The sequence below is a fragment of the Lampetra fluviatilis genome, chromosome 11 (genome assembly GCF_964198595.1).
Source record: "Lampetra fluviatilis chromosome 11, kcLamFluv1.1, whole genome shotgun sequence".
NCBI classification, from domain to species: domain Eukaryota; kingdom Metazoa; phylum Chordata; class Hyperoartia; order Petromyzontiformes; family Petromyzontidae; genus Lampetra; species Lampetra fluviatilis.
In genome coordinates this window covers 15,046,776-15,070,826 of record NC_136285.1, presented here as the reverse complement: position 1 = coordinate 15,070,826, position 24,051 = coordinate 15,046,776, and the positions used below count along the sequence as shown (strand labels likewise).

Sequence of the window (24,051 nt, the reverse complement as noted above, 5' to 3'; positions counted from 1 at the left end):
GCTCGCCTAGCAGGTGTTGGAGTTTCACAAATCTATACGTAAGCCTCCAGCCCTTGCCTCCAAAGCGCCGAGTCACGCTCTTGCCTTTCTCACACATTAATCTCAATTCAAACTCCCTCTGTTGTTAGCTATCTTTTGCTGGTTGTATTAATGAAAACAAATTACAGTACAACCGATTGCTTTTGGAGCTCAACACATTCTCTTCTGCTAACACTTCCATGGAACAGGAGAATACATAACAAGCTCAGTGTTTCAGGCACTCGCTGTTTTTGTGAGTACTATTTATGTATGTAAGCCACAGGATGAGCGTATTTTATATTTGCCGGTGCAACACTGCCAAAACAGTCTCGCAACGTTGTTATTGTTCTTTTTGCATAATTTCCCACTGCTGTGAATCTGTGGGTCTCTGAATCTATGGTTTTCTGAGTGAGTCTGTAGGTCTCCGTGTCAGTCTATGGGTTTATTGGTACATTTTTGGGTCTCAGTTTGTATATTTGGGTCTATATTTGAGTCTACAGGTCTCTGTGAGTCTATGGGTCTCTTTGTGAACCTATGGCTCTCTGTGTGAGTCTATGGGTCTCTATGTGAGTCTGGGTCTTTTACTGTCTGTTGTTGTTGTCGACCTGTATCTTCCCACTGCTGGGCAAAAGCCTCCAACATTTACTTTGATTTATTTTCTTAATTTTAGCAAATTTTTTTTTTTTTCTATTTTGAACAGCAACATGAACAACTGAAACAGGGCACACACTGTCCAGATGACTTGCATTGACATGCGTAATGATCGAGGTCCCTAGTTAGGATCTAGAAAACAATATGAGCCACGGTTGATCTCTTTGTCAGCTGTGCGCTTGGAAGTGTGTCTCCACACCATTCTGCTCAGTCCGCTATGCATATAAATATATAGCCAGTGGATGGTGGTATATCCGCTGTCACTACCTACAAGACCATCACTCAAAACTGCTCTAGAGGAGTCGTACAACCCTAGCTGCCACTGCTATCCAGTGGCCTGAAATCAAATCTATAGCTATAGATGACCAATGCGAGAAATTATCATGTATTTTGATTATAGTGTGCTGCTACTACTATTATTACTCCTGCTATTATGGATTGACTCATTCCGCTAGCGAAGGATGCTAGGTTTAGTAATATATGTTATGTATGTCGCTATTGTTAACTTTCAATCACATTTCTTATGATCACTGTTACATTGTTTTTATAGCATTATTTTAGTAATTTCTAGAAAGGTTTAGTTTAGCCCGATTTTTTGATGTAGTGTAGAGTTAGACTTACATTTTTTATTCTAATTGTATTATGATTGTTATTGTGATCTAACATCAAAATGGGATTTTTTTTGCACAGTTTAGTACGCAGCATAAACAAATGGTGCTTTTTCTGGAAGATTTTATTGTTTTGTAGGGGATGTTTCAATTTGCGTACAGTACATTAAAAATGTGTCTTGTTATTTGATTGTTTGTTGCGGTTGCACCCAAATCAAGAGCCGAATGGCTCACAGGGTTATTCCAAATCAATCAAACTGAAACTGAATTTTGGTGACCATACCCATCAAGGGATGCTCTTAAACTCACTCTTGATGCCACACTTGCAACTGTGACTTGCAACTCTGAATTTGCGAGTGTTATTTTTCCCGTCTTCGTATAATGGTTTAACAATTTCTGTTATTTTTCCTCTCTATCATTCTGTTGTTTTGTTTGAGTTTGCGTACGATTGTTCAATTCATCTCACCGTGTAACTTCCTCCGTAATCTTCCGTCATTGGCGACCCCATCTTGCGGGGGTGGGGGGGGGCTGGACACCTCTGAAACCGGAGTCTCGCAGCTCATCAGCCTCTTCCAGCCAACATCAAATACCTCGCTGTCTGTGTGCAGCTGGGGTGAAAGGCCCAAGCTAAAACAAATCAAGCAGGCTTTTTCTGGGAACTTGTTACACAGCGGAGAGCTTCGCGTTCTGTGTTTGCGATGACCCTCAGCCACGCGGCGCTGCCCGGCTCCTCGCGTCTCCTTAACTCGTAAAAATAGACCCGGCAGGTATGATAGACAACAACCATAAAGCAGTTAGGGGTTTACCTGGTTAATAACATCCTTCCAATGATTGCTCAATTTGTATCCATCTTCTCGGTTGAAGTTATGTCTATGTTTATATATCTGGATGGTTTCATGAACAAACCTTTGATAGTAGCCCGAAGGTTTGCAGAGCACCTTGGTCTCGGAAAACATCTCCAGCTCTCTCGGTCTCCCACTTCCAGCCCTGCCCAATTTACCCCCGTCCAGCTTCACGTCCCTCTCCTAGCGTCCACGCAGCGCTCCCCTACCCCACACCCCCCCTCTCTCTCCCCCCTTTCTTACCTATATAACCTCTTACCACGGCATCTCTCTCCCACTTCAGCAAAAAAAAAAATCTTGCTGTGGTTTTCCCACCTGATGATGATTGCTTGTGTTGCAATCGAAACGTCATGATTTATTTTATTTTATACCTACGTGACTTTACCGAAAGAAGCAAAGAGTACGGATTCCTGCAGTCACGAAAGCTTCAAATCTAGATGAAAAATGGATAGTTTACAGTGTTGGCAACGAGCGAAATTAAGTGCACAACCAGATTGAATGTGATGGGATGTTTTTGTGCCGTCATTCGTGACCGGGCTGGGACTATCGACTGGCTATACCTGGGAACCCGTTTTAATCCCAGGCCGGTCGGTACCTGGATTGAAATCCAGGCTCTCAGCGGTGCCGGTTCACCGCTCTGACCTCTGACCTCACATAGCGACCTCGAGTTTGAATGATTCTTTAGATGCATGGCAGCATGCGTGTGAGAATCAGTTATGTTTGTATTTGCCTCACTGGTGTGCAATGGCTTCACGCGATCCCCTGCAGGCACTAGAGACGCTCCAATTCACCGCAATGTAAACAAAAGTAAATGTATTGGATAGAATCGTGACGGAATCAGGACAGCTGATCGAATGTCTGTGAGGGTGATTCAGTCCACGTTCGCTCCAACATCTATTGGGACGGATCTTTTTAGTGGCGCCTTTCTCTGATCTCGTGGTGGTGGTGGGGGGGGGGGGGAGTTCAAGGGTTTTAATGACGGTTGACTCTCGTCCCGTCCGTCTGTGACGCCCACCCGCGTCGCCGCGTCAACCGCCGAGTCCACCTCCCTCCCGCGACCCTCCCGCGCGTGTCTCCTCTCGCGCGAAGGTTCATCAAGGAGACGGAGCAGGCGATGGGCTACGGGCCTGGCAAGCAGTGCACCCTGCGCGAGTTCCTCACGCAGTACGTCAAGAACATCTTCCTCAACCAGGTGCACCTGGAGATCAACAAGGAGATCGAGGCCGTCACCAAGGTGGCCGATCCCCTCAAGACGCTGGCCAACGCCGACACCATGAAGGCCCTCGCCGTGCAGAGGCCTCTGCTGCAGGTGGGTCGCGCCCCCCGCTCACTCGGGCGGGGGCGACTCCTGCCTTGGGCCCTTGAGTTCTCAGCTGGTCCAACAACATCAACTCGCACTTTAAACGTCTGCCCATGTGCTTGCAATGGGGTTTATGTTTATTTCATTTTTAATTAAATTTGTCTCCGTAATAGCATGTGTGTGTATATATATTGTTTAATTCGTTCCTGCATTGTGCCTGAATTTGTCCTTATCTCTTCACACCACGCTGCATTCAGGTAGGTTATCTTCTCGTGTAATTTACTCACCCTGTACGTGTGTTACATTTGTAAGCGCACGATTGTGTGCGTCTGTGCACGTGTCTGTACGTGCGTGCGTGTACGTTTAACCTTGAGGGTTGTTTAGGAGTTCAAGACATTTGCCAAAGAGTAACAAATAACCACTCTTCCCAAGGCATATTCGCTTAATGTTTTCATAACATTGTATCAACAGACACGCACACATCGAAATGTCTTTTTACGCTATATGTAATATATAATATATAAATGTTCCTTTTAACAAAACCCACATTTGCCAAAGACATTCATAACGGCATACTCTTAGCATTTAAATATACGACACCCATAAAATTAACTGGGTAAATGGTTCCACGTGTGACTGCCAGCGGCGCGATGTGGAGGAGTGCGATGGGGGGTGGGGGTGGGTGTTGGGAGAGTGGGGCGGGGGGTAGAGTGGGACGGGGGGGGTGCCTGGGGAGAGAGGCGGTGGTGGGGAAACTGGGCTGGCTTCTAGCATGGGACTCGCCAAGGGGGGTAGATGTGGTGGTGGTGGTGGTGGAGGAGGAGGTTGGAGATCGACTGAGGGTGGAAAAGAGATAACTATTCCCCTCGCTCATTCCATTAGTGCCAGGCAGAGTGGGTCTCATCAGCAGGAAGGAGCAGTTTTCTCGTCAGAGACGCCACCGCTGCCTGTAGACCGAGTCTCAGCCCGGCTTGCCGTGCGTGGGGCTCTGCTGAAACGTTCTCGCACTGGGCGACGTCATGAGGTCATTGTGTGGTCAACGAGATGAGTTGGGGCTTTCGGAGAAGCCTAAAGTGGGAATGTGGACAGAAGCAGACTGTCCGAAGCATTTTCTGGTTGTACCGAGTGTCCGACGTTTCATTCCATGTGCTGGAAGCTTCATTAGTTCAGTTGCTGAAGAAGCTGTCAGCGCGTGAACCGAACCGTCCGACATCACTCCGAGCGGCACGCGTTGCAACCTTGATAACGCGTGGGAGAGCCATACAGCACGAACCATGCGTGGTATGCACAGGCTGTGATTCGTATCGTGAAGGAGGAGGATTGGTTTCTGAGCAGACTCGATTGAAAACTCTGATCACTGAGCACTGCAGATGGTGACACTGTGGCCTAGCCTAGCCATGCACACTTACACCGGCAGAAGAAGTTATACCAGAAAAACCACCGCGGCAGAGAGGAACGATATTTCTGGTTACCCAGCGCGTTGCGCCGGCTCGGTTACGTGGCCAGCACCAGCGAGCAAGCGGGTAAACCATCTCACCCGACACGTTGCCCCGGCCGCCCCAGCAGCATCACCCTCATCGCCGTCTCTGCGGACAGTGCTGAGAAGCGTGCAGCGCAGCTCCTCGCAAGCCGTGCGTCGCTCCCAGTGGGCGATGCGAGCCGTCCGACATGGTGGCTGCTGCGGCGGGGAAACAAAACCCGGGGCCGTTCAACCGTGCGGCTGCTCAGAAAGCCGCTTGCGCTGCGGCTTGGTGGTTCTTGTAGGACGAAGGCCTAGGAGGGTGGGGGGGCGGTACTGCGTCGCGTACGTTGGCGGAAAAGCGTTCGATGCGCCGTCGTAAAAAATTACCCCATTGATAAGCCGCGCATCGGATTTCCACGCATCCAATTTCGCGGCTCACATCTCCATTGTACGGCTTCCTTCGAGGCAAGATGTGTTCTGAGCCCCCGTGTCAAAACACCACATTGTTCCACACAAAACGCGCCTCTTGCGACCTCTATCGTGAGCAATAACTGTGTAATTTGCTGCGCGGGAGCGGCGGTGATTCCGTGTTCCTCCGGCACGCATAACGATAAAAAGCCGCTCCCGCTGCCATCTGCTCGCTCGCGTCACGATGGCTGCCGCGCGGTCCCTCTCTCGCCCGTTAACTTCGCCCGCACGCCGCGGTTCGAGCAGCCGCGGCCAGCTGTCGCGCGCGATCGGCATGAAGCCGACGCGCTTTCTTGAACAAGGAAAACACGGAGCGGGGTTAAACAGGCGTTTCAATTTGCTTTGCCACCGAGCCCCCCTCCCCCCCGTGGATGCGTGCGAGCGAGCGTGCCATTGTGCACGAGCGTACGCGTGTACACGAGGACGCTCGTTGGCGAGCCACGACGTTATCGTGAGCCACGCGCAACGCGTGGCTCGCTTCAGCGAGCCACAGGACCCACACAGGCTTTTTGCGGTGACCCATTCGACCGGCCCAGCCAATACCAATAACCCGTATTTACCCTACACAGCCCAAACCAGTAGGCCACACAACCTATAGAAGCTGTCAGTGAGCCACACAGCCCTTCGCAGTGAGCCGCGTGTCCCAACTCATCACCGTCTCTGTTGCTGCTGCCGGCTCTGTGTGGGGGTTCCGTGTGAAGCAAATCTCACTTCCAGCCAAGCAGCTCAATTTGTTACTCCTGGCATCTGTTTTCCTCCCGTCACCGTGAGTCATTTATGTATTTATTTTGTTGTTTTTCATTACACATTTTACCGAGTCAGCAGCGCCCCTCCCCCCCGTCCCCCATGGGGGGTAGCCGCGAGCGTGTGTCGATGGTGCGGCACGGCACAGCGGCCGTGCCAATGGCCCCGGTCTCCCCGCACACTTCGAGCAAATTATTTATTTATTTCTAAATTACTCGTTGCCATTTGCGCTATCAGCAACATGTCACAAAGTGAGAAGTCCTCTGAATTCTCACAGATGCGGTGCGATATCTGCTGTTGTTAGAGAACGGCCACGCGTGGGTGATGTCACGGATCTAATTATAACCCTGAGGTCCCTTCATCGTTATCATCGCCGTCACCCACGCTAATCCACTGCTGGATGGAGGGCTTCCCAAGCTTGGAGAGGCCTAGGAATGGATGGTGCATGGCTGATGATGTTGTTGGTCCAGACAGAGAGGAGTGGTGGTGAGTGCACCGCGCTGTGAACCCAGGAACCTGAGTTCAATATCTGCACACAGCCAGTATCCCTGCCACGGTGATATCCGAACTGGTACTGAATGCCGTCCAATTCACCAACCCGTATCACTGACCAACGTGGTAAAATACGGTCGATCAACCTTTATAACCAAGATGGGCATGAGGAGGCCTTCATCTAGCAGTGGATTGACAAAGGGCTGTACAGTACGGTGTTCTCATTGTCGAAAATGCCATCTCCTTTTATCGCTGAAGGGTGGCGGCTACCAATCACTCCGTCGCACCCTTTACGAGCCTCTCTCTCGTTGTGAAGGGGCTGATCCAGACGCGGCTGGCACGAGCCGAAGGCAGCTCCGCCGAGTTCCAGGTCGACCTGTGACAAATCCGTTCACCCTTTCTCCATCCGACGCCGCACGCCGCCATTCCCTGCTGTCGCACGCAGGGCTGGCAACCTCGGCATGTGCAACGATACGCCGTTTACTTGGACGGTAAACCCTCGCGCGGAGATATACTCTTGCACTTCTTCATTATCGCTAATGAAATAAATGCCTCCCAGCTGTAGCGCATTAATTGCGTGCCAAGATTCACCTCTCCCCCCCCCACTCCCAGCTCATCGATCACCGAGATTCACGTGTGAGCGTACGGCGATGCCGAGTGTCGCCGCGTGCCCCAGCACTGATTAACGTCCTCCTTATCCGGAGAGAGAGGAGGGGGAGGCGTGGGCGTTGTACGAACCAAGATCCACATTCCCGCAGTCGGCGTCGTCATCCTCGCTGATTCTTAGCCTCCGCCGCCTGCCCCCGAACGAATGTGGCTGCTGTGCCGTGTGCCTCAAGTGTTGTACGGACGGAGTGGAACCTCGCGAGATGTGCCGAGAGCACGCCCAAAGATCCCAAACGTGAAATGGTCAGCAATGAACGGCACCTGGCAAAGTTGTGACATGTAACAGGTTTCTTAAATTGAAACAGGTTATCTTATTATTCTAAAGAGCTTTGGGAAAAAAAGGCGATGGGATGGAATTCCAAAGTGGAGCAGCTGTGCAAGTAAAGAAACAAAAACAGAATAATTTGAGAGTGTTGGATCATCAATCACGCTGACTGAGTAGTATTCAGGCCTCTGCGCAGGGATGCAAATTCATGACACGTTACATCAACAAAATACTCATGACGTGACCCTCCTCTTTGCCACCACCCCTCTTACATAGCCTTGTAAGGATTCTGTGATTAAAATCCTTTCTTACAATCATGATCATCGTTATCGTCATTAGACCATAATCTATCCACTGCTGGATGGAGCCTCCCCAATACGTCACCATACCTCGTGGCCTGTAGATACAACAATCCGCCTGGCTCCTCCACGCAAGCTTAGTTTGTTGCTCCATTCTCCGCACTGGGTGTGTAATTAAGCATTTCCTCATTTGGCTGCTGCTCTGTTGTTAGTCTCGACCACCGTCCGTCATTCTCTCCAGCGACGTGGCCTACCCAAGCCCATTTATTTTTCTGAACAATTTAATACTCTTGCACTGATTTGTTTATGCTCTCCTTTTCACTCATTCCCCTTCTCCTTGCATTCACCTCGCCAAGTTCAGCGTTTGATCTTTGTGGATGTTCGTGTCTTCTGATCCGCAGGTCATAGCAGATAATGTGCATTCCTCACGGTACATGCATCAAATTTTTCTTTCAAGAATCAGCGACTGATTTACAATGCATACAAGTTGTGTGTCACTCATTGGAGGAAACTGCAGATTCAGATAACAGTAATAACAATACTGCCAGTTACTTGCCTAGGAAATCCTCCTGGAGCCTCAAGACTCGTGTTCAGGAGGGTCCTGCATTGGGATGTTTGGCCATTACCGTGAATGATAGTTTGTCTTGGTGTGAGACAGAACCAGAGAACTCGGCCACACCTCGCGGTCCCATGCCTACAATACCTGGCAAGCCCTGTTGGTCACCAAACAAGTACTAACCAGGCTGCAGCTTGCTGAGCCTCCCAAGATTCAACAACGTCAGTCACGTTCACGGCAATACGATGGTTGGTCGATATGAAGCCTGTAGATTCTCCATGAACCGCCTCAACGGCAAACATAATAACCATTGCAATTCATCGACGTTGAATCATGGGGCAAAAGGTAGTTGGTGGGGCCAGGTGTTACAAGTGGATGTCCACTCACGCCCACGTGCAAACACCGTCCCTGGCTAGCGCATCTTGTCTCCCGAGCCAACACAGATGGAATTAAAACCTTCATGTGAAAAACCCACTCCGTTGTCTGACTGATTTGTTTAATCAGCTGCCTGATTGCTTCAATCTGTGCCTGGGGTTGCAAATTGATGACATGAATAATGGTAGGTTTTTACCCTTTTAACTGGTACAAAACTGACACCTTTATTCAAGGCATCATGTTTGCAATGACCACAACACAAGTAGTCAATAAAGCAAACAAAAAGAAGCAACTCTGATAAGGATAATAATATGCACTGTCCTTGAAGTTGATTGGCCCACACCCGAGACGGCTTTCTTTAGAACCTAGTCCCCATTGGTGTAGGGCCAGATGACACCAGAAGGCGTACAACTCAAAAACAGTGCAATATCAGAGTATTGAGAGTTCGGGGTAAACATTTACACTATGAGATCTCTTTTACCAGTGGCAAAATATAATGGTAGGTTTTTACCCTTTTAACTGGTACAAAACTGACACCTTTATTCAAGGCATCATGTTTACAATGACCACAACACAAGTAGTCAATAAAGCAAACAAAAAGAAGCAACTCTGATAAGGATAATATTCAACTTCAAGGACAGTGCATATTATTATCCTTATCAGAGTTGCTTCCTTTTGTTTGCTTTATTGACTACTTGTGTTGTGGTCATTGCAAACATGATGCCTTGAATAAAGGTGTCAGTTTTGTACCAGTTAAAAGGGTAAAAACCTACCATTATATTTTGCCACTGGTAAAAGAGATCTCATAGTGTAAATGATGACATGAATCTTCATTGTACCATCTTCTCCGGGGTTACCTTTTCCACACCGATTGCCTGCCGGCAGGATTTGGCTGCTCGCTTCTTCTCGGCGACACACGCCCACGTGCCGATCCGCGGTGCTTGCGAGCGGCGTAGCAAGCAGGCAGCAGAGTTGGTTGCCGTACCACTGGCCGGCAAACACCGCCCCCCTCCCCTGCCCTCTGGGACCAGGCCACCGCACCATCGACACAGCCGCGACGGCACCACCACTGCTTTTAGCGCCGATCTCTTGGGACGCGGCGATTGCGCTTAAACTCATCTCATGAATAATTCAGGAAGCACTGTTCACCTGTGTCTGGGATAGCGTTGGCTTAGCCGGCGCTGGAGACGGGACAGCCGGCGATCGGGGGGTTAAACCCGGGTCGCCGGAGCCAGCGTGAGACCGCCGGTGCCGGGTGGCTTGCGTTAAGCGCGGGCGTCGCGGAGAGGATGGGTGGGGGGGGGGAAATGTGGGGTCGTAAAGGGGGGTCGGAGACAGAGGATTGGGGGGCGGGGAGGAGTATGTAGACGGATTGATAGAGAGCTCTTGAGTGAGGTTCTGGCCTTGCCGGGGGGTTGAGGGAGGGGGTGCGGGAAGGCAGAGGGATTTGGGTCGTGCGAGATTTGGGTGAGATAGTGGCATGAGTTCCGGCGCGTCTGCCACAAACGATCGGCGGAAATAATCTGGTTTGACAGGTGTCTGCGCCGATCGCGACGTGGAGGCGCGGAGTTTTCTCTCACAGTGCCGGCACAAGTTGGGGGGGGCGGGGTGCAGGTCGTGTCGTGTCTAAAGCGAGCTTGGGAGGGCATTAGGGGGAGGCAAGGGAGAGAGGCGGAGGCCTCAGCCTGTCCCTTGCCCTGCTCCGAGCTTTCATCCCGTGCTGTAGGAGGGCAGCTGTTTTACCAATGGGCAGTGGGATTGTTTACTGGGAAAATCTTAGCATGCACCCTTGCCCTGAACAGCAGCGCAGTGTGTCAGTTTAGCGCTTGTTTCTTTACTCCGGACACCGCTGCAGGCTCGCGAGAACACACTTGTGATTTTTCTGTCCTTTGTTGACATCGTAGTTTGTTCGACATATGTTATTAGAATTGTTATTATTTGCACTCTGCGAGTCAAAACATTTCCTTTTTGTAGTACAGCGTAAAGTGCAGGACAACTCCTACACAATTTTCTCCGATCTCGATCTCCATAAACGGACAGTTTGTTGTGACGGTTGATGAATGGGACTGTGGACGTTGTGCCTCCGCGATCCCTCAAACCTCTTGGGTTGTGCGGTGTGTGCATGCTCACCACCGGCTAACGGCCCCCAAAAATCCTCGTCCACCCGCCAAACATCGGCACTTTCGACCGGTCGAGGCTGTCCGCCTTGTGCTCCTCCATGTGACCGCTAATCGTGATGCCTACGAGGCAACAACCTCCCAGGCTCTCCCTGTGTCCAGGAGATCGCGAGCTTCAAGCCACTCAACTAATGTGCACAGGCCTTTTACGAGCACCTCCCCATGCCGTGCAGGACTTGAGTGTCGTTTTTACCATATTTCGACAGGCTGGTCGTTACGGATTATTGAATATTGGAAATGTTTAAGTGTGAGCATAGACGTGCAGTACAACCCAAGGTCTCTAGCTGTGGCTGCCAGCCACATGCCTGCTCACCCAGTCCACCAGCAACCCCGGTTAATTTTAACTCTGAAAGTAAGCCCCTAGCACAGTCGTGGATTTACTGCACTGCCCTCTGCTGCCCCTAGCGTCACTTTACAGCCCTGTGATGACCTGTTGCGCCTGGTGGTCACCCGTACAAGACAAACCCAGGCGCAACCTTGCTTCGCTTCCGAGATGTAACGAGATGGGACGCCTTGCGGGGGATTTGGTCATGGTGAAATGGTGGCTCAGCAACTGACCCCGATAGAGAATGTGTCATTGTCATTTGTATTCGCAGCAGCAGCAACAGTCAACATCAATTCAAAGCACCTCGCTGTTCAAACAAGCGTGCAACGCAGCTTCTCTCCATTCACAGCCCTGAGCCAGTGTGGGAAATTCCACGTTTCCGCATCAGGAGCCAGTCAATCCATTGCGACTGTCCACGCGGCCGTATTCGTAGCAGCGGCAACGGCGGTGGCGTCATGAATATTGTAATGAAGCGTGTGAAGCGCCGCGTGATTGACAGCGGTGGCGGTTACGAAGGGGGCAGGGTGCATGTTGCGAGGGTGTCTCGCGGTTGTGTCGTGAACGAGCCCTCGCCGCGGTTCAGGCCCGGCCACCTCGGCGTGCCGGAGAACGCTGAGCGGCACTGAACCTGCCGGCTCCCTCCGCCACTGTCATCTCACGTGTCCACTGACCTTTTCAAGCGTGTGTTTTCGGCACACTTTGCCAGACCGTGTCATCTTCATGCTGTGCCCTTAAGGAGGGATGGGCGCTTACATTTATTATTTCGTCGGCCGGCCAGCCGGCTGTTCGCTCCTTGTGTGTGTGGTTTTTTTCCTCCGTTTTTGTTGTTGTTGCCGTTTGGATACATATTTATTTATTTCTGTCGGCCTCTCCGTCACAGCTCGCTCAGCTGACAAGCGTAATTGATTGGAGCTATTGCCGGCGTTATAGAAAACTGCCGCAGGTTCCAGGTCCGAGCCGCGCTCCGACACGCCGAGTTAATCGCGTAGTTCATCATATTTTCGGTGATTAGTCAACCCCAGTCGTAGCTGAGCCCGCTGGCACCACGTCCGCTTGCGGCCTTCGCCACACCGGCGCTTGGCCTCCCAGCGCCGGGCACTGCTCGCTCGCTCGGAATACTGAGGGATGGCCTTGTTTAAAAATTTAAAAGGTTTTGGCTCATTAGCACGGAGCCTGAAATATACAACGTGGAGAAGAGGCGTCGTAATATGGTATATTTATAAGAATGATGCCCCCATCCCCATTATTATTTATCACGCCGTGGTTAGGGGTGCGGGGGCGCGGGGGGGCTCCAGACCCTACCCCGGTGTGCGTGACTCCCGTCGTTTCCGTGAATGATTATGACCTGTCCGTCGAGGGCAGTGGGCGGGAGATTCTCGTTCTCCCTCCCTCCCACAATTTCACGGATTATCACGGTTCAGGAATCGAGATTCTTTGCAAGAATTGTTTCTTCACTGTCCTTGCGGCACGTCAAGGATCTGTTTTGCCCACAGCATTTCCAAGAACCGCTCGCAGAAAACACGAGTAGGTGCAAGTAAGCGCTTCTCACGTGCACAATCCGAGGTATGTGTTGCGGTTGCTGTGGGGAATCTATGGGGGAGATTGCGGTGGGGGGGGGGGCGTACCCCTCTAAATAAAATCAGTGCCCCCCATTCAAAGGCAGCTCCTAGGGGTGGCTGGGAAGCACTCAAGTGCAAGAGGTCATCAAATCCATTTCCGATAATGCCACCGCACCTCACCATTGCTTCTTACAAGAGAGGGGAGAGGTAGGGGAGTGCATGGAGCGGGGCGTAGAGTGAGATGAGGGGGAGAGGTAGGCAGGGGCTTTTCCATGGAGAAACGCACACGTACCCATGTGTGGGGTCAATGTCACATACGCAAATAGAAAAAGGCCCCAAGAGATCACGAAATTCCACTGCCAATTTTTCTCTGTGTCAGCAAGCAGCTTTCTTTATAAGCTCCAATGCTGTGCTTTGCAGTCTCTATGATTATACATTCGTGGCTGATGTCCCTGTACTCCCTTCACCCTTGTAGAGAAGCATCAGAATAAATGTAGAAATATTGTCTACCTACAAATATTATGGTATGATCAAATCATCCGGGATGCGCCGTGCCGGCTTTCATTGGTGCTCGCTAACCACGCATACACACGGGGGGGAGAGAGTGGAGACGCACAGTTCCCTACAGATAGATTCGAGAATCCACGGCTCTACTGGCACGTACTGGGGGTAACGCGCAACGCTGTAATCTGCTGTCCACCTTGCAGCCCTGCGCCTACAACACCTGGCAAACCCTGGCGGTCAATGTTACGGTAAAATAGCTAACGACCGCCACGACATTGGGCACTGCGTGGGGAGGCTCTAATCCAGCAGTGGATTGACAAAAAGTGCCGCTCGCGTACGCACGTGTGCACCTATTGCGCGTCTCGCGTGAGTTATTTCGCAGATGAGATTGGGAAGCCAGCAAGCGGGCTCGGTAATTGGCAGAACACGGAGGCCGCTGAGTGGCCAATCTGTTCACGGTCGATTCCCCGGGCTGCCCGGGCGGTCGGCGCATCTGCAGACGCGGCGGCTGCGCTCGTCGGCGACGGCTAAACGCCGGCGCCGTTATTCCAGGATCCCCGCGCGCTGCCTCGTTTGTTAGGAAATGAACACGCAGGAAAAAAACGCCAAACAAATAACCGCCTCGCTCTCACGACGGGCTTTCGGGTTGCACCGGCGTGCGGTTTGGCAGTGCGACCGGGAGGTTGTTCAGGAAGCGAACTTTGACCCTGCCTCTCTGGCCTCTCTGCTCTGAAGAAGGGACGTTGCCCAAAACGTCACCTGTTATATACTTTTATAGCCACAGTGCTCCTGATGAAAGTCTTTAGTTTCTTTTCATCTATATGTATTTGTCCTTGTGCACCACTGGCAAAACAGCCCAACGCAACATCACCAAAATAATTTGTTTAAAATGTAAACATAATCTGAATAATACGCGTGCTGTCATTTTGAAAGTGGTCATCGTTTTATCAGTTCCAGAAGAAGCTCCCGGCATGCGGAACGACCCGGAAACAGCCTGGAGCACTTCGCCTTGCGATGCGGCCGTGTTACCCGTCTGGCTAAGGAGGCTCCGATGAAGCTCCGTTTTTCTTTGCGTGCCAAAGCCTCGTTCTCTCGGGGCCATTATCACTGCTGCTGCACAAAACACAGAATCGGTTGCAGTTGGAATCCTGCTTCCGTCATATCTGGGGGGAAGCACCCAGTTCCTACCTCCCGGCACCGGACAGAATTCAGAGTAAAGCAGTCAGGATCATTGATGGTCCAGCACTCGTAGATTCGCTCCCTCGCTCACCAGCGGTCGGTCGCCTCCGTATCGCCCTGCTATCACTACTACCATTGTTACTTGCCTACCAGACGCTGACTGTTTTGTCTCATCCAAACTGTGTTCAACCACCACATTGCTGGTGACAATAACACGCTCACTCACTCACCCAAGCACTCACTCCCCCACTCGCTCATCCACTCGTACATCGCAGGTCACGAAGCTTCTCTCTGCTTCTTCCCTCGAACTGCTTCACTTTGTAATTCCCTTTCCCATCATCATCATCGTCATTGTCTCTTCTCTCAAGCTCTTACAATAATAACCTCGCTCAAGTCAAGAAACGGGTGATACTCTTATCAATCGCAATGTTGATAGCGCTGTCTGGTGCTGGCCGCTTGATGCGGACCATTAGACCTGTGTTCAGCAATGGTGTTCAAATTAACAAAGACAACACAACCGCAAACACCAGCACAGTTGTAAATAAGTAACCACCTTTCTTAATCGACATGAGGCGACGTCAGAGCTGACTCGAGAAGCCACTCTCCTGGCCCTTTCCTCGCCGCCGCCACCGACGGTTTGTGAGAAATCACGACAATTAGAGACGTTGACAGCCGCCACTCCAACACATCTGCCTCAAATTAGAGCGGCCCACGGCGCCACTTTGCGCCGCGTTGCTGGAGGAACGGCGGCCGCCCACTGCTGTGAATCGCTCGCCAGGGCCAGCAACGGGCGCGCTGCTCTCCACGCTGCTCTGGACCGTGACTCCACAACGTCGTGGAAGGGTGGTGACGCGCTCGGCGGCAGGGCGGCAGGGCGGCGCGGTGAGCGTCAGTGGTTACACCTGTGCCTAACGGCAAGGAGGTATTGGGTTCTGTACGGAGTTGAACTTGGGTTCAACTCACTGAGGCATTACAATCCACGGCTACTGAGCACTCCTTGGCGGATTTCTTCTGACTATTGTTGACTATTGCTGACGAGTGTTTTACACTTTTGTTAGGTGACCTCACAGTGACAATGTCATAATCACCCTCGTCTACCTATGGGGGTGTCATGCAGGTCGTTATCGAGAGTCGAGCACACGCGTTTCCCTCGCCACACACTACTCAGCACACACACAGTCTCACAGCTCTCACCACACGCATGACATGTCTCACCACACGCACAGATCACCTCAGCCACCACATACTATCGAACCTCTCGCCACGTACTCATCTCTCATCATGCTCATGCATCGCACACGTGGATCGCACACGTGCATCACGCATCGCCACTGACCGCACACATCGCTTACCACACACACATGCCTCTCACCACACGCACATGCACGCACACACTTGTGTCCTTGACCACGCATGTAGCTCACCACAAATATCACAGTGCACGTGTAACCCGTTGTAGTACTCATGCCACTCGTGCCACACAGTCCCCACCACGCACACGAGGCGAGAAACTCAAGAGGCCAGGATGCGAGTCTCATTCGCAATCTGGGCTCAGGAAAATTTATAAAGAAAAAAAAACCCCACACACACTCACCACACACAGACTCGCCACTCCACACGCTCACGCCGCTCGCCACGTGTGGCAGTGGGCACGGGGGGTGGAGGGGGTTGCGCCACCGGGCTGCCCGTGGGCCGAGACGGACGGTGCCCCCCCCCACCCCCCGTGACGATGCCGGATTAAGCAGCTGCTCATCCCGGGGGCATGTTCTTATTTACTGCAAATTACACGGCGCCGCTCATCATAACAAACCACGGCAGATGTTGTCATGATTTAATAACGCCGACTGGAAACTGTTTCAGAATTGCCCACACCCGATAAGTGACCAGGCTAATCAGCCTGGCATATTTCTAGCGTGCTCTAAATTGTAGCGTTGGTGCGTGCTTGCGTGTAAATGACTGCTTGTGTGTTTGTGCATGCCACTGTGCGTGGCAGTGCGTGTCTGTGTCTCGATTGCATGTACGAATGACTGCGTGTGTATTTGCTCATGTCTGTGTGCAGTTACGTGTCGTGTGAATGAACATGCCTTTGTACTTGCGGGTGCACATGTCTCACCGGTGAGCGTGCTGCACTACGAACCCGAGTTCGATTCCCTCTCGTGGCCAACGCCATTGAGGATTATCTGAACCCATCAACTGATGAATACCTAGTGCGGTGCATAAACATTGCCACTGGGGACACAAAGGCGACCGGGGATGGTGCTAGCCACCCATTGCCTCGTGTGCAACCTACTCACAACACTTTGCTCCTACAGTCTGTGAAGTCTTTAGGGGGGGTCTTTGCTGTCTATGTTGTCTGTATTGCCATTGTGCGAATGACTGCGTGTGTATTTATGCATGCTTGTATGTATGTGTCTCTCCACGTATTAATCACTGAATGCATAGCTATGCATGCTTGCGTGTGCAGTCATGTGTGTGTGCATATCTGTGCATGCCTGTGTTTGCATATGTGTGCATGGTCCTATCTGCCTTTATGCGTGTGTGAGAGTACGTATGGGTGCGTGCGCGCGAGTGCAGGTTCATGCATGACTGCGTGTATTTGATCATACGTTTGTGTGCGTATGTTTTTGTACAATACCTATGCATGTTTTAGCTACACATGCCTTTGTATAGATGTGCGTGTGCATGATTTCATGAGTACGTGTTTATATGTAAACATAGCTGTGTGTGTATGTGCGCACGTGCATGCACACTTACGTCTGCGGGGGTATGTCTGCCTGTACACGCATGTTCATTCATTCACCTCAAACTGCACTTAGCCTGGCACGAGCACTACGGTGATGCCACGGCCAGTTAGTGGCGAATAGCGGCATAGTTTTTTCCTCATTCATATATGCGCAAGGCTCTTATGTGAATGCACGTACGCATTTGCAAGCGTGTCTCTGCGTGTATTTGAATACGTGCACGTGCCTGTGTGTGTGCGCGCGAGTGTGAGAGAGAGTGGAAACACACATGCAGCAGAGGCTGCTTAGCGTCAAACCCTTGGGCTGCCTTCGTGAGGTTGACGCTGACAGGGCGAGAGCACCGTGTGCCGCCTGTGCGCCGTGGCGACCGCAGACGCGGCGACCGCAGACGCGTTCCAACGAAACGGTGAACGCCAGCCGCAGCGCGCCGTAACAACAACGACGCGCGTGTGTAATCGCACGCGTACAGCGCGACGCGCGTCAGATGGACGGAGCTCGCGAGCGCGACCGGTGATCGCGGACACCAATGGGAAACGAACTTCGTGAAGCGGCCGCTGCGGCCCGGCTCGTCGTTTGTTTAATAATAATAATGATTTCAACTCGTCAAGCGGCGCACAGTACTCGCTCGCTCTCGAATGGAGAGGATGATATGGAGGTGCGAGGAGGAACCGCAGACAGACGGGAAGGCAGCCATGCGATAGCCGGCGCCAACAATTGCCCAAGCTCTACGGTCCTCAATATATTGAGGTGTTATTGACCAATTATTGAGTGTTACGTGAGAGAGGAAACCGGAGTGCACGTGTGCAAGGGTGGAAACGCTGCATCCCAGGCAGACGGAACAGGTGGAGTCCGCATTCTGCTGAGCCCTTCTAGGAAAAACAAGTCCAACACGAGCCCGTCACAATGTCTCGGCATCCCGCTGTTGGGTCATTTACGCGGCACGTGGGTAAATCCTGTCCCGCTGGGTTCCGGATGGGGGGTACACTCACCCTAATGGCCAATTTTGCGATAGATTAAAAAGGAATAATAACAGCATGTTCACTGCGCTCTCCTGCCAGCATCTTCCGCGCAATATCACCCCTCCTTCTCCTTTTCCATTTCAAGGTTTCTTTGTTTGCTTTAGAAACCGCGCTTGGACGGGATCCACGCGGTAATCCTGCCGCGAGACGGCTTGGCCGCATCTTGCGCTCGTCGTGAGACGCTCGGTGGTGTCTAACTGCGGCCCCCCGCTCCGCCTCCAAGCCCCGGTGTTTATCTTTGTGGGGGGGCCTGGTGGCCATCCCGATGAGCCGGCCGGCTCAAGAGCTTGCGAGAGAGAGAGCGATGAAGCTGGCCGGCCGGCCGGCCGACCATTGTGAACCTTCACCGCGCGGAGCTCGCAGGATGTGGGGGGCGGTGAAGGGGAATTGCGCAGGGCCGACATGAGAGGGAGAGAATGAAAGAACCAGTCTCATTTCGCACTTTTCATTAACAGTTTGAAGTAATTGGGTTAACGAACAAAAATAGCGTTCGCTCTCCTGAATCAAAATTTGAATCGCAGTTTCTCATTCTAAGGAGAGAGGGAGAGAGAGCACGGCAGGGGGTGGGGTTGTATGCAGGAAGCTAAAGCTGCTGCAGATTACAGATTTCCACTCTCGCTGGCCCTGACTCAAATATTGGGGAAGGGAGGGTGGGTGGGTGGCTTTCTGGAGGGGCTCAGACCCCACGTGCGTGTGTGTGCGTACGTGTGCATGTGTGCAAGCGTGCGTGCGTGTGTGCGTATGTACGAGCTCTGCCGTGCCAGCCAGTACGTGCTTCTGGCTCCGAGACAATTAGGGCCATTTTCTCAGTAATCCGAAAAAAAATGTGGAGCCTTTAAAAAAAAATGACTGCATTATGAGCGCTTCTTTTTCGCATCAAGCGTGCAAGGGGGACACACTCGTCTCCCTTGCACGCGCACACACAAAGACAAGGGCCGTTAGCGAGCACCTATGATTGCAGACACTGCACGCAGTGGTGATGTTTACACACCACACCAGGTACTCGTTTAAGGCTGAGTCAACCTAGGAGAGGTCCATGACCGATTCAGATATCTGTCGCTAATGTTGGTCACGAGCGGGAATCAAACTCGGGTCACCAGGTTCGTAGCACAGTGCGCTAACCACTACACCACTGCTCCCCTTACGTTTGTACACACATGCACTCGCACACTCGCTCACACATCACCACAAAGAGATTCAGTCGGCGATCTCCATTCGCAGGGCGCCAAACGAAAGCCAGCGAGCAAATGCTGCTCGCCATTTCGCGAGACACGGCGCAATCACAGCGCTCCTTTGTTATCGCCGCCTGCCCTATTTATAAAATGTCCCACGGCAAAAATGAACAAAACAGAAATGAGAATCAACCGCCGCGATGCCGAGCTTTTTGTGGCATCAACGGCTTCTTGGGCTGTGAAGACGCCTTGACCTTGACGGCGACAACGGCGGTAACGGGGGCTCGGCAACGTCACGGCGCGTCGCGGCGTTCCATCCTGTGCGGACGCTACCGTGAGCCAGGGCAGATGCCCGGGGTCTTCGGAGCCACGTGGTGCTCCGCGGGACGACCACGTGAGTGGTAGCGATGGGCACAGGGTTCTCGCCTTCTGCCAGAAGGCATTTTGCACTTGGCGCATCATGCGTTGAGCGCGCCAACGAGAAGCGTGCCGCGCACGCGGGAGGTGCACGCGGGCAAACGCTGCTGTCCGATTGTTTAAGTCGCCGATGCTGCTTCCGATTTATCGGTTCGATTTTTCGACTGCTCGGATGATACGAAAAGCCTCGGCTCTTCGTTTTAATTTGGCCCGTGTAATCGGCCACCAAAACAGTAATCGATTGCATCTGTGGCCGAGCAATCGACTCGTCGTTTAATCACGCCAGACGGTCGTCCTGCCAGGCGAGGCCATGCCACACCCGCTGTCGGGCCGCAACGTGGCATGTGATGGTAGCGGGCACGGCGCAAACCTTCCTTACACCCCCCCCCCCACCTTACCCCACCACCAGGCACGGATTGGAACCGCCATGCCGTGCCAGCCTCCCTTGTGGCCACAGGAGTGTGAATGAACCACTGCTGGATTACACAACCGTGACTGGTGGGGGGCAGGGGGGGCGGGGCTAGAGGAGGGGATGGGGGTGCTCCCAACGTCCCTTTTTAATTTTCATTCTGCGGGGTGGCGGCAGGTGTGGTGACGGCGAGCGCTGTAGGGGAGTGCCCGTCGCTCGCCCGCTCCGGAGAGATGACGGCATCATTCTTGCGTCTCGTCGCCACGCACGGGCAGCGCTCGTGATGTTTACAGGGCCACGTTCCCCACGGAACGTTTCCCCGCACGGTAAAGTTAAAGCGCCGTAGGACTTCGACTGTGACCCTAACCCACGTGACAATGTTTGTCGGTGGCTCATCCACAAACACCTCACCAAGGGCGGTCTTGGTTTTTGGACGCTTATCACAGGATCCTGAGAGATGGCATTGGCTTTGGGTAAGATTTCATCCAACAGTGGATTATTAATGTTGCTTTGCTTCCATAATCTAGGTTTTTTTTCTTCGGTTAGATCGCGTAAATATAAATGTGTGGTTAAACCCACCACCAACCGACAACCAATTAGGAAGGTTTGTCACGTAAACAGAACGTGCCAATTTGTTACTAGTACAGCACACCAGTGTGTTGGAGAGCAAATCCACAACATTTACAATCTGAGTACGACGTTTTATTTATGCGATCTAACCCAGAAAACCTATATTATGAATGATATTGGTTGCAAAAGCTTACGTGTTAAGTTGCTCTGCTTGTTTACCTGCAAGGTTTTGACAGTAGTTGGCGGTGTTGCTGCTGTGTCTGATCCCAATTTGTAGTAATTTGCAGGTACATTTTTTAGCATTTGGATATTTGGCCTATACCAACAAACACATGGCAAACGATGATGGCCGATGATGATGATGATGCCAATCAATGGAGTTGCCCAGCGCCCCTCCGCCCCCCCCACCTAAAAATTGTCCACCCCGGGTGGCCGGACCGCGGTACAATGTGCTTTGTTTGGTAATCCCGATGGAAGTTGTCACCCTGCTGGAAGCCCAAGCGCGCCCCGGCTAATCCCGGATCCCAGGCTTCGGAAAGGGGGGGCCGTGCCTTATCTCTCAAGACACCCACGAAAATATAATTTCTCGGGTGGCCCTCGGGTCAGACAACGCGACACACCCGCCTTTGGCATTGTTGGTAATTTAATTTTCTGCCGCGCGCTCGGCCGGATGAATCCCCCCCCCCCCCCCGCCGCTAGCAGCCCGAGTCGGCTTCCTCTCGTCGGCTTCGTATCGTCGGCGCTCTCGAGACTCTTGGCTCGCCGGCTGCCCCCCGCGACCGGAGGAAGCCAATTCGTTTAAAGCGTCAACGAAGAGCCCAGGTGCAATGCCATCCCTCCGGCGTGACCGCGGCCGCGGGGTACAGACGACCTCTCGTCAAATTAATTTTGACGGCACGACCTCCGGAGTCGAGGAGTCAAAACGTCTCGCCGCTCAGAGTTAACACGTGAGACTCATGCACATGCATCGACGTAGATGCCATATACTCACACACATTGCGAGATTTTAACAACTTGGGTAAAATAATGGATGGGAGGGAATTCCAAAGTGGAGCAGTGTGAGGGAAGATAAGTGTTGCTTGGGCGGTTGTTGAACACGGTTTGGATGAGACAGAATGGTAGGGTCCTCAATGTGGGTGGAGAAATGAATGAGTGAAGTTCACGTGAACAGTGACCATAGCAGTAGCAATAGAAGAGTTATAAGGAGGGAGCTGACCGTTGGTGAGCGAGTGACCGAGTTTGTGCCGGATCATCAATCGTGGTGCGTGCTAGAACTTGAATAAAAACCGAATTCCACTGTGCACGTAAGACTCGTGACAAGCATCTCATGCCAGAAGCACGAGATGATTGACATCAAACCCGAATGCGACCACGCTCACTTGGTAAGAGGTCTTGTGCTTGACGTTAAACCACTACAAAGTGTTCAGACGACTACTCATCTGGACGGGTGGCACCTGCATGATCACACCTGCAAGCAAGCCAGCTTCCTTGGGACTTGCACTACAAAAGACAGCAGTGCATGGTGATGTTCAGGTGGTAAACGTTCAGGCCACACTTGTAACCGATGCACAAGGAGTGCGTTCGCTGGAGAGCTCTTGCGACGGAAATCCATGCCGCTCGCTCTGAGCAGCCCTCGCGTTTCCATCCTCCCTGCCACTGCCATGCCACCCTCACCTCGCTGAACCCCGATACGGTATCACGGTCCCGTCACCTTGCATCGGTGAGCGCCCTATTGTCACGGAGCGGCGGCACCGGCACAGCCTGTGGCGAGTGATTGAGACGATGGCACTGAGACAAAGGGCGACGCGATGGCAATTTGAGCAACTCCCCCGCGGAGCGCATCTCCGCCCTGTATAGTTGCTCTCCACTGCCGGCTGACTGGCATCTCAATTTTAGGCCCTCGGATGGCGGCCTGGTATGCCGGACCACTCGGCACGGCGAAACCGAAGATTAATCTCATTTACCGTCGTTCTTTTTTTCTCCTTTTCGCGCACACTCAACGTAATTTTTATCACGAACTGCTGTCGACGAGAGGCACCGAGGGCCTCGCTCGGCCGGATCAATGCGGCCGAGGATTACGGCGCGTACGTTTTTTGTCCCACTCCATCTGCGGCCGGCAGCCTCCACGTGCGGCCCCTCACAAGAACGTTCATTATCTCGCAGAGACACCGCCATTTAAATTGAGAGCTCAATGCGCCGCGCGCCAAGCCCTGCCGAGCCGGCGCTCAGCTTGCGATGCTCGTTACTGAGCGGCCGTCATTATCGGAACAAAACACCGCGGGCGAGCCGCTGTCACTCCGCCTCGCAGCGGAGAGAGCCGCGCCGCCGCGATTCCCGTCTGCGCTCGCTGTGTTCCCAGCTGTAGATATTATCCAGACACAAAATAGATTAAAATCGCGCGTGATTTTTGGTTGCGGTTCTCTCCCCCCCCCCACCCTCTCTCTCTCGTGCTCATTTTTCTTGTTTCGCCGTCGAGAGGGAAAAGAGCGAGCCGTTATGTATTGTTTGGATTACGCGTCCCGTCCCAGTGCTGCGCTCCGATAATTTCCACTCCGCCAAATCTGGACTCCTTTAGCCGCCCCAAGCAGTGAAAGTGTTGGCAGGATTTTTATTTTATTTTCATTTTATTTATACAATCCTGTGTTCCCTGCAACGGCTGTTGCCCTGTGTGGAGAGCGACGCAATTTTTCATGGTTTTTTCTTCACCACCTTAACCCCACATCCACAAGGCCGTCTTCACCCACAGCAAGCAGCATCAAACAGAGTCTCCCCCATTTCCCCATCCCCCCCACCACCCTCCCGCTTGCCCACTCACCCACCCGCCCACCCTCGCGCCATCTCTTTGTTAGCGAGAGGCACGGGCTGACAAGCCCTGAAAGCGAATCGGTGGCTGTGGCATGAGCTGGGGAGGGAAACAGGAAGGAGGCGTGCAGGGGAAAGGGCTCTCCTTGTTTAACCCACGCAGCTTCAACCGCCGCTCCGTGGCCAGGACTGGACATTGCAAAGGTCCCGGCTGCGCAGTGCAGCTTCCCTTGCAGCGGGCGGTGCGGTTCGTTCATTCGGAGGCGACGGGACTCGCGGCGGCGCACACCGCCGCTACCGGGACCTGCGCTGCTCAAGCGTCCGCCCTCCGCGGCCGCATCTTGCGCGGCGGTTGCCAAGGTGGCGGCCGTGAGCAATCAGGCAGTGGGGCCGTGCCGAGGAGCGTTAATAACGCCACGGAACCAAGTTTC

General features: G+C 52.5%; 1 protein-coding gene across 2 annotated transcripts in view; it reads left to right on the top strand.

Moving 5' to 3' along the window:
• Positions 1-24,051, top strand: part of EXOC4 (exocyst complex component 4) — a 121,805-nt gene that overhangs the window by 58,743 nt on the left and 39,011 nt on the right. For both annotated transcript variants that reach the window (XM_078861135.1, XM_078861134.1), the window contains exon 11: positions 3,209-3,428. In XM_078861135.1, the coding sequence (XP_078717261.1) occupies positions 3,209-3,428 (220 nt within the window). The remainder of the gene's footprint in view (positions 1-3,208; positions 3,429-24,051) is intronic.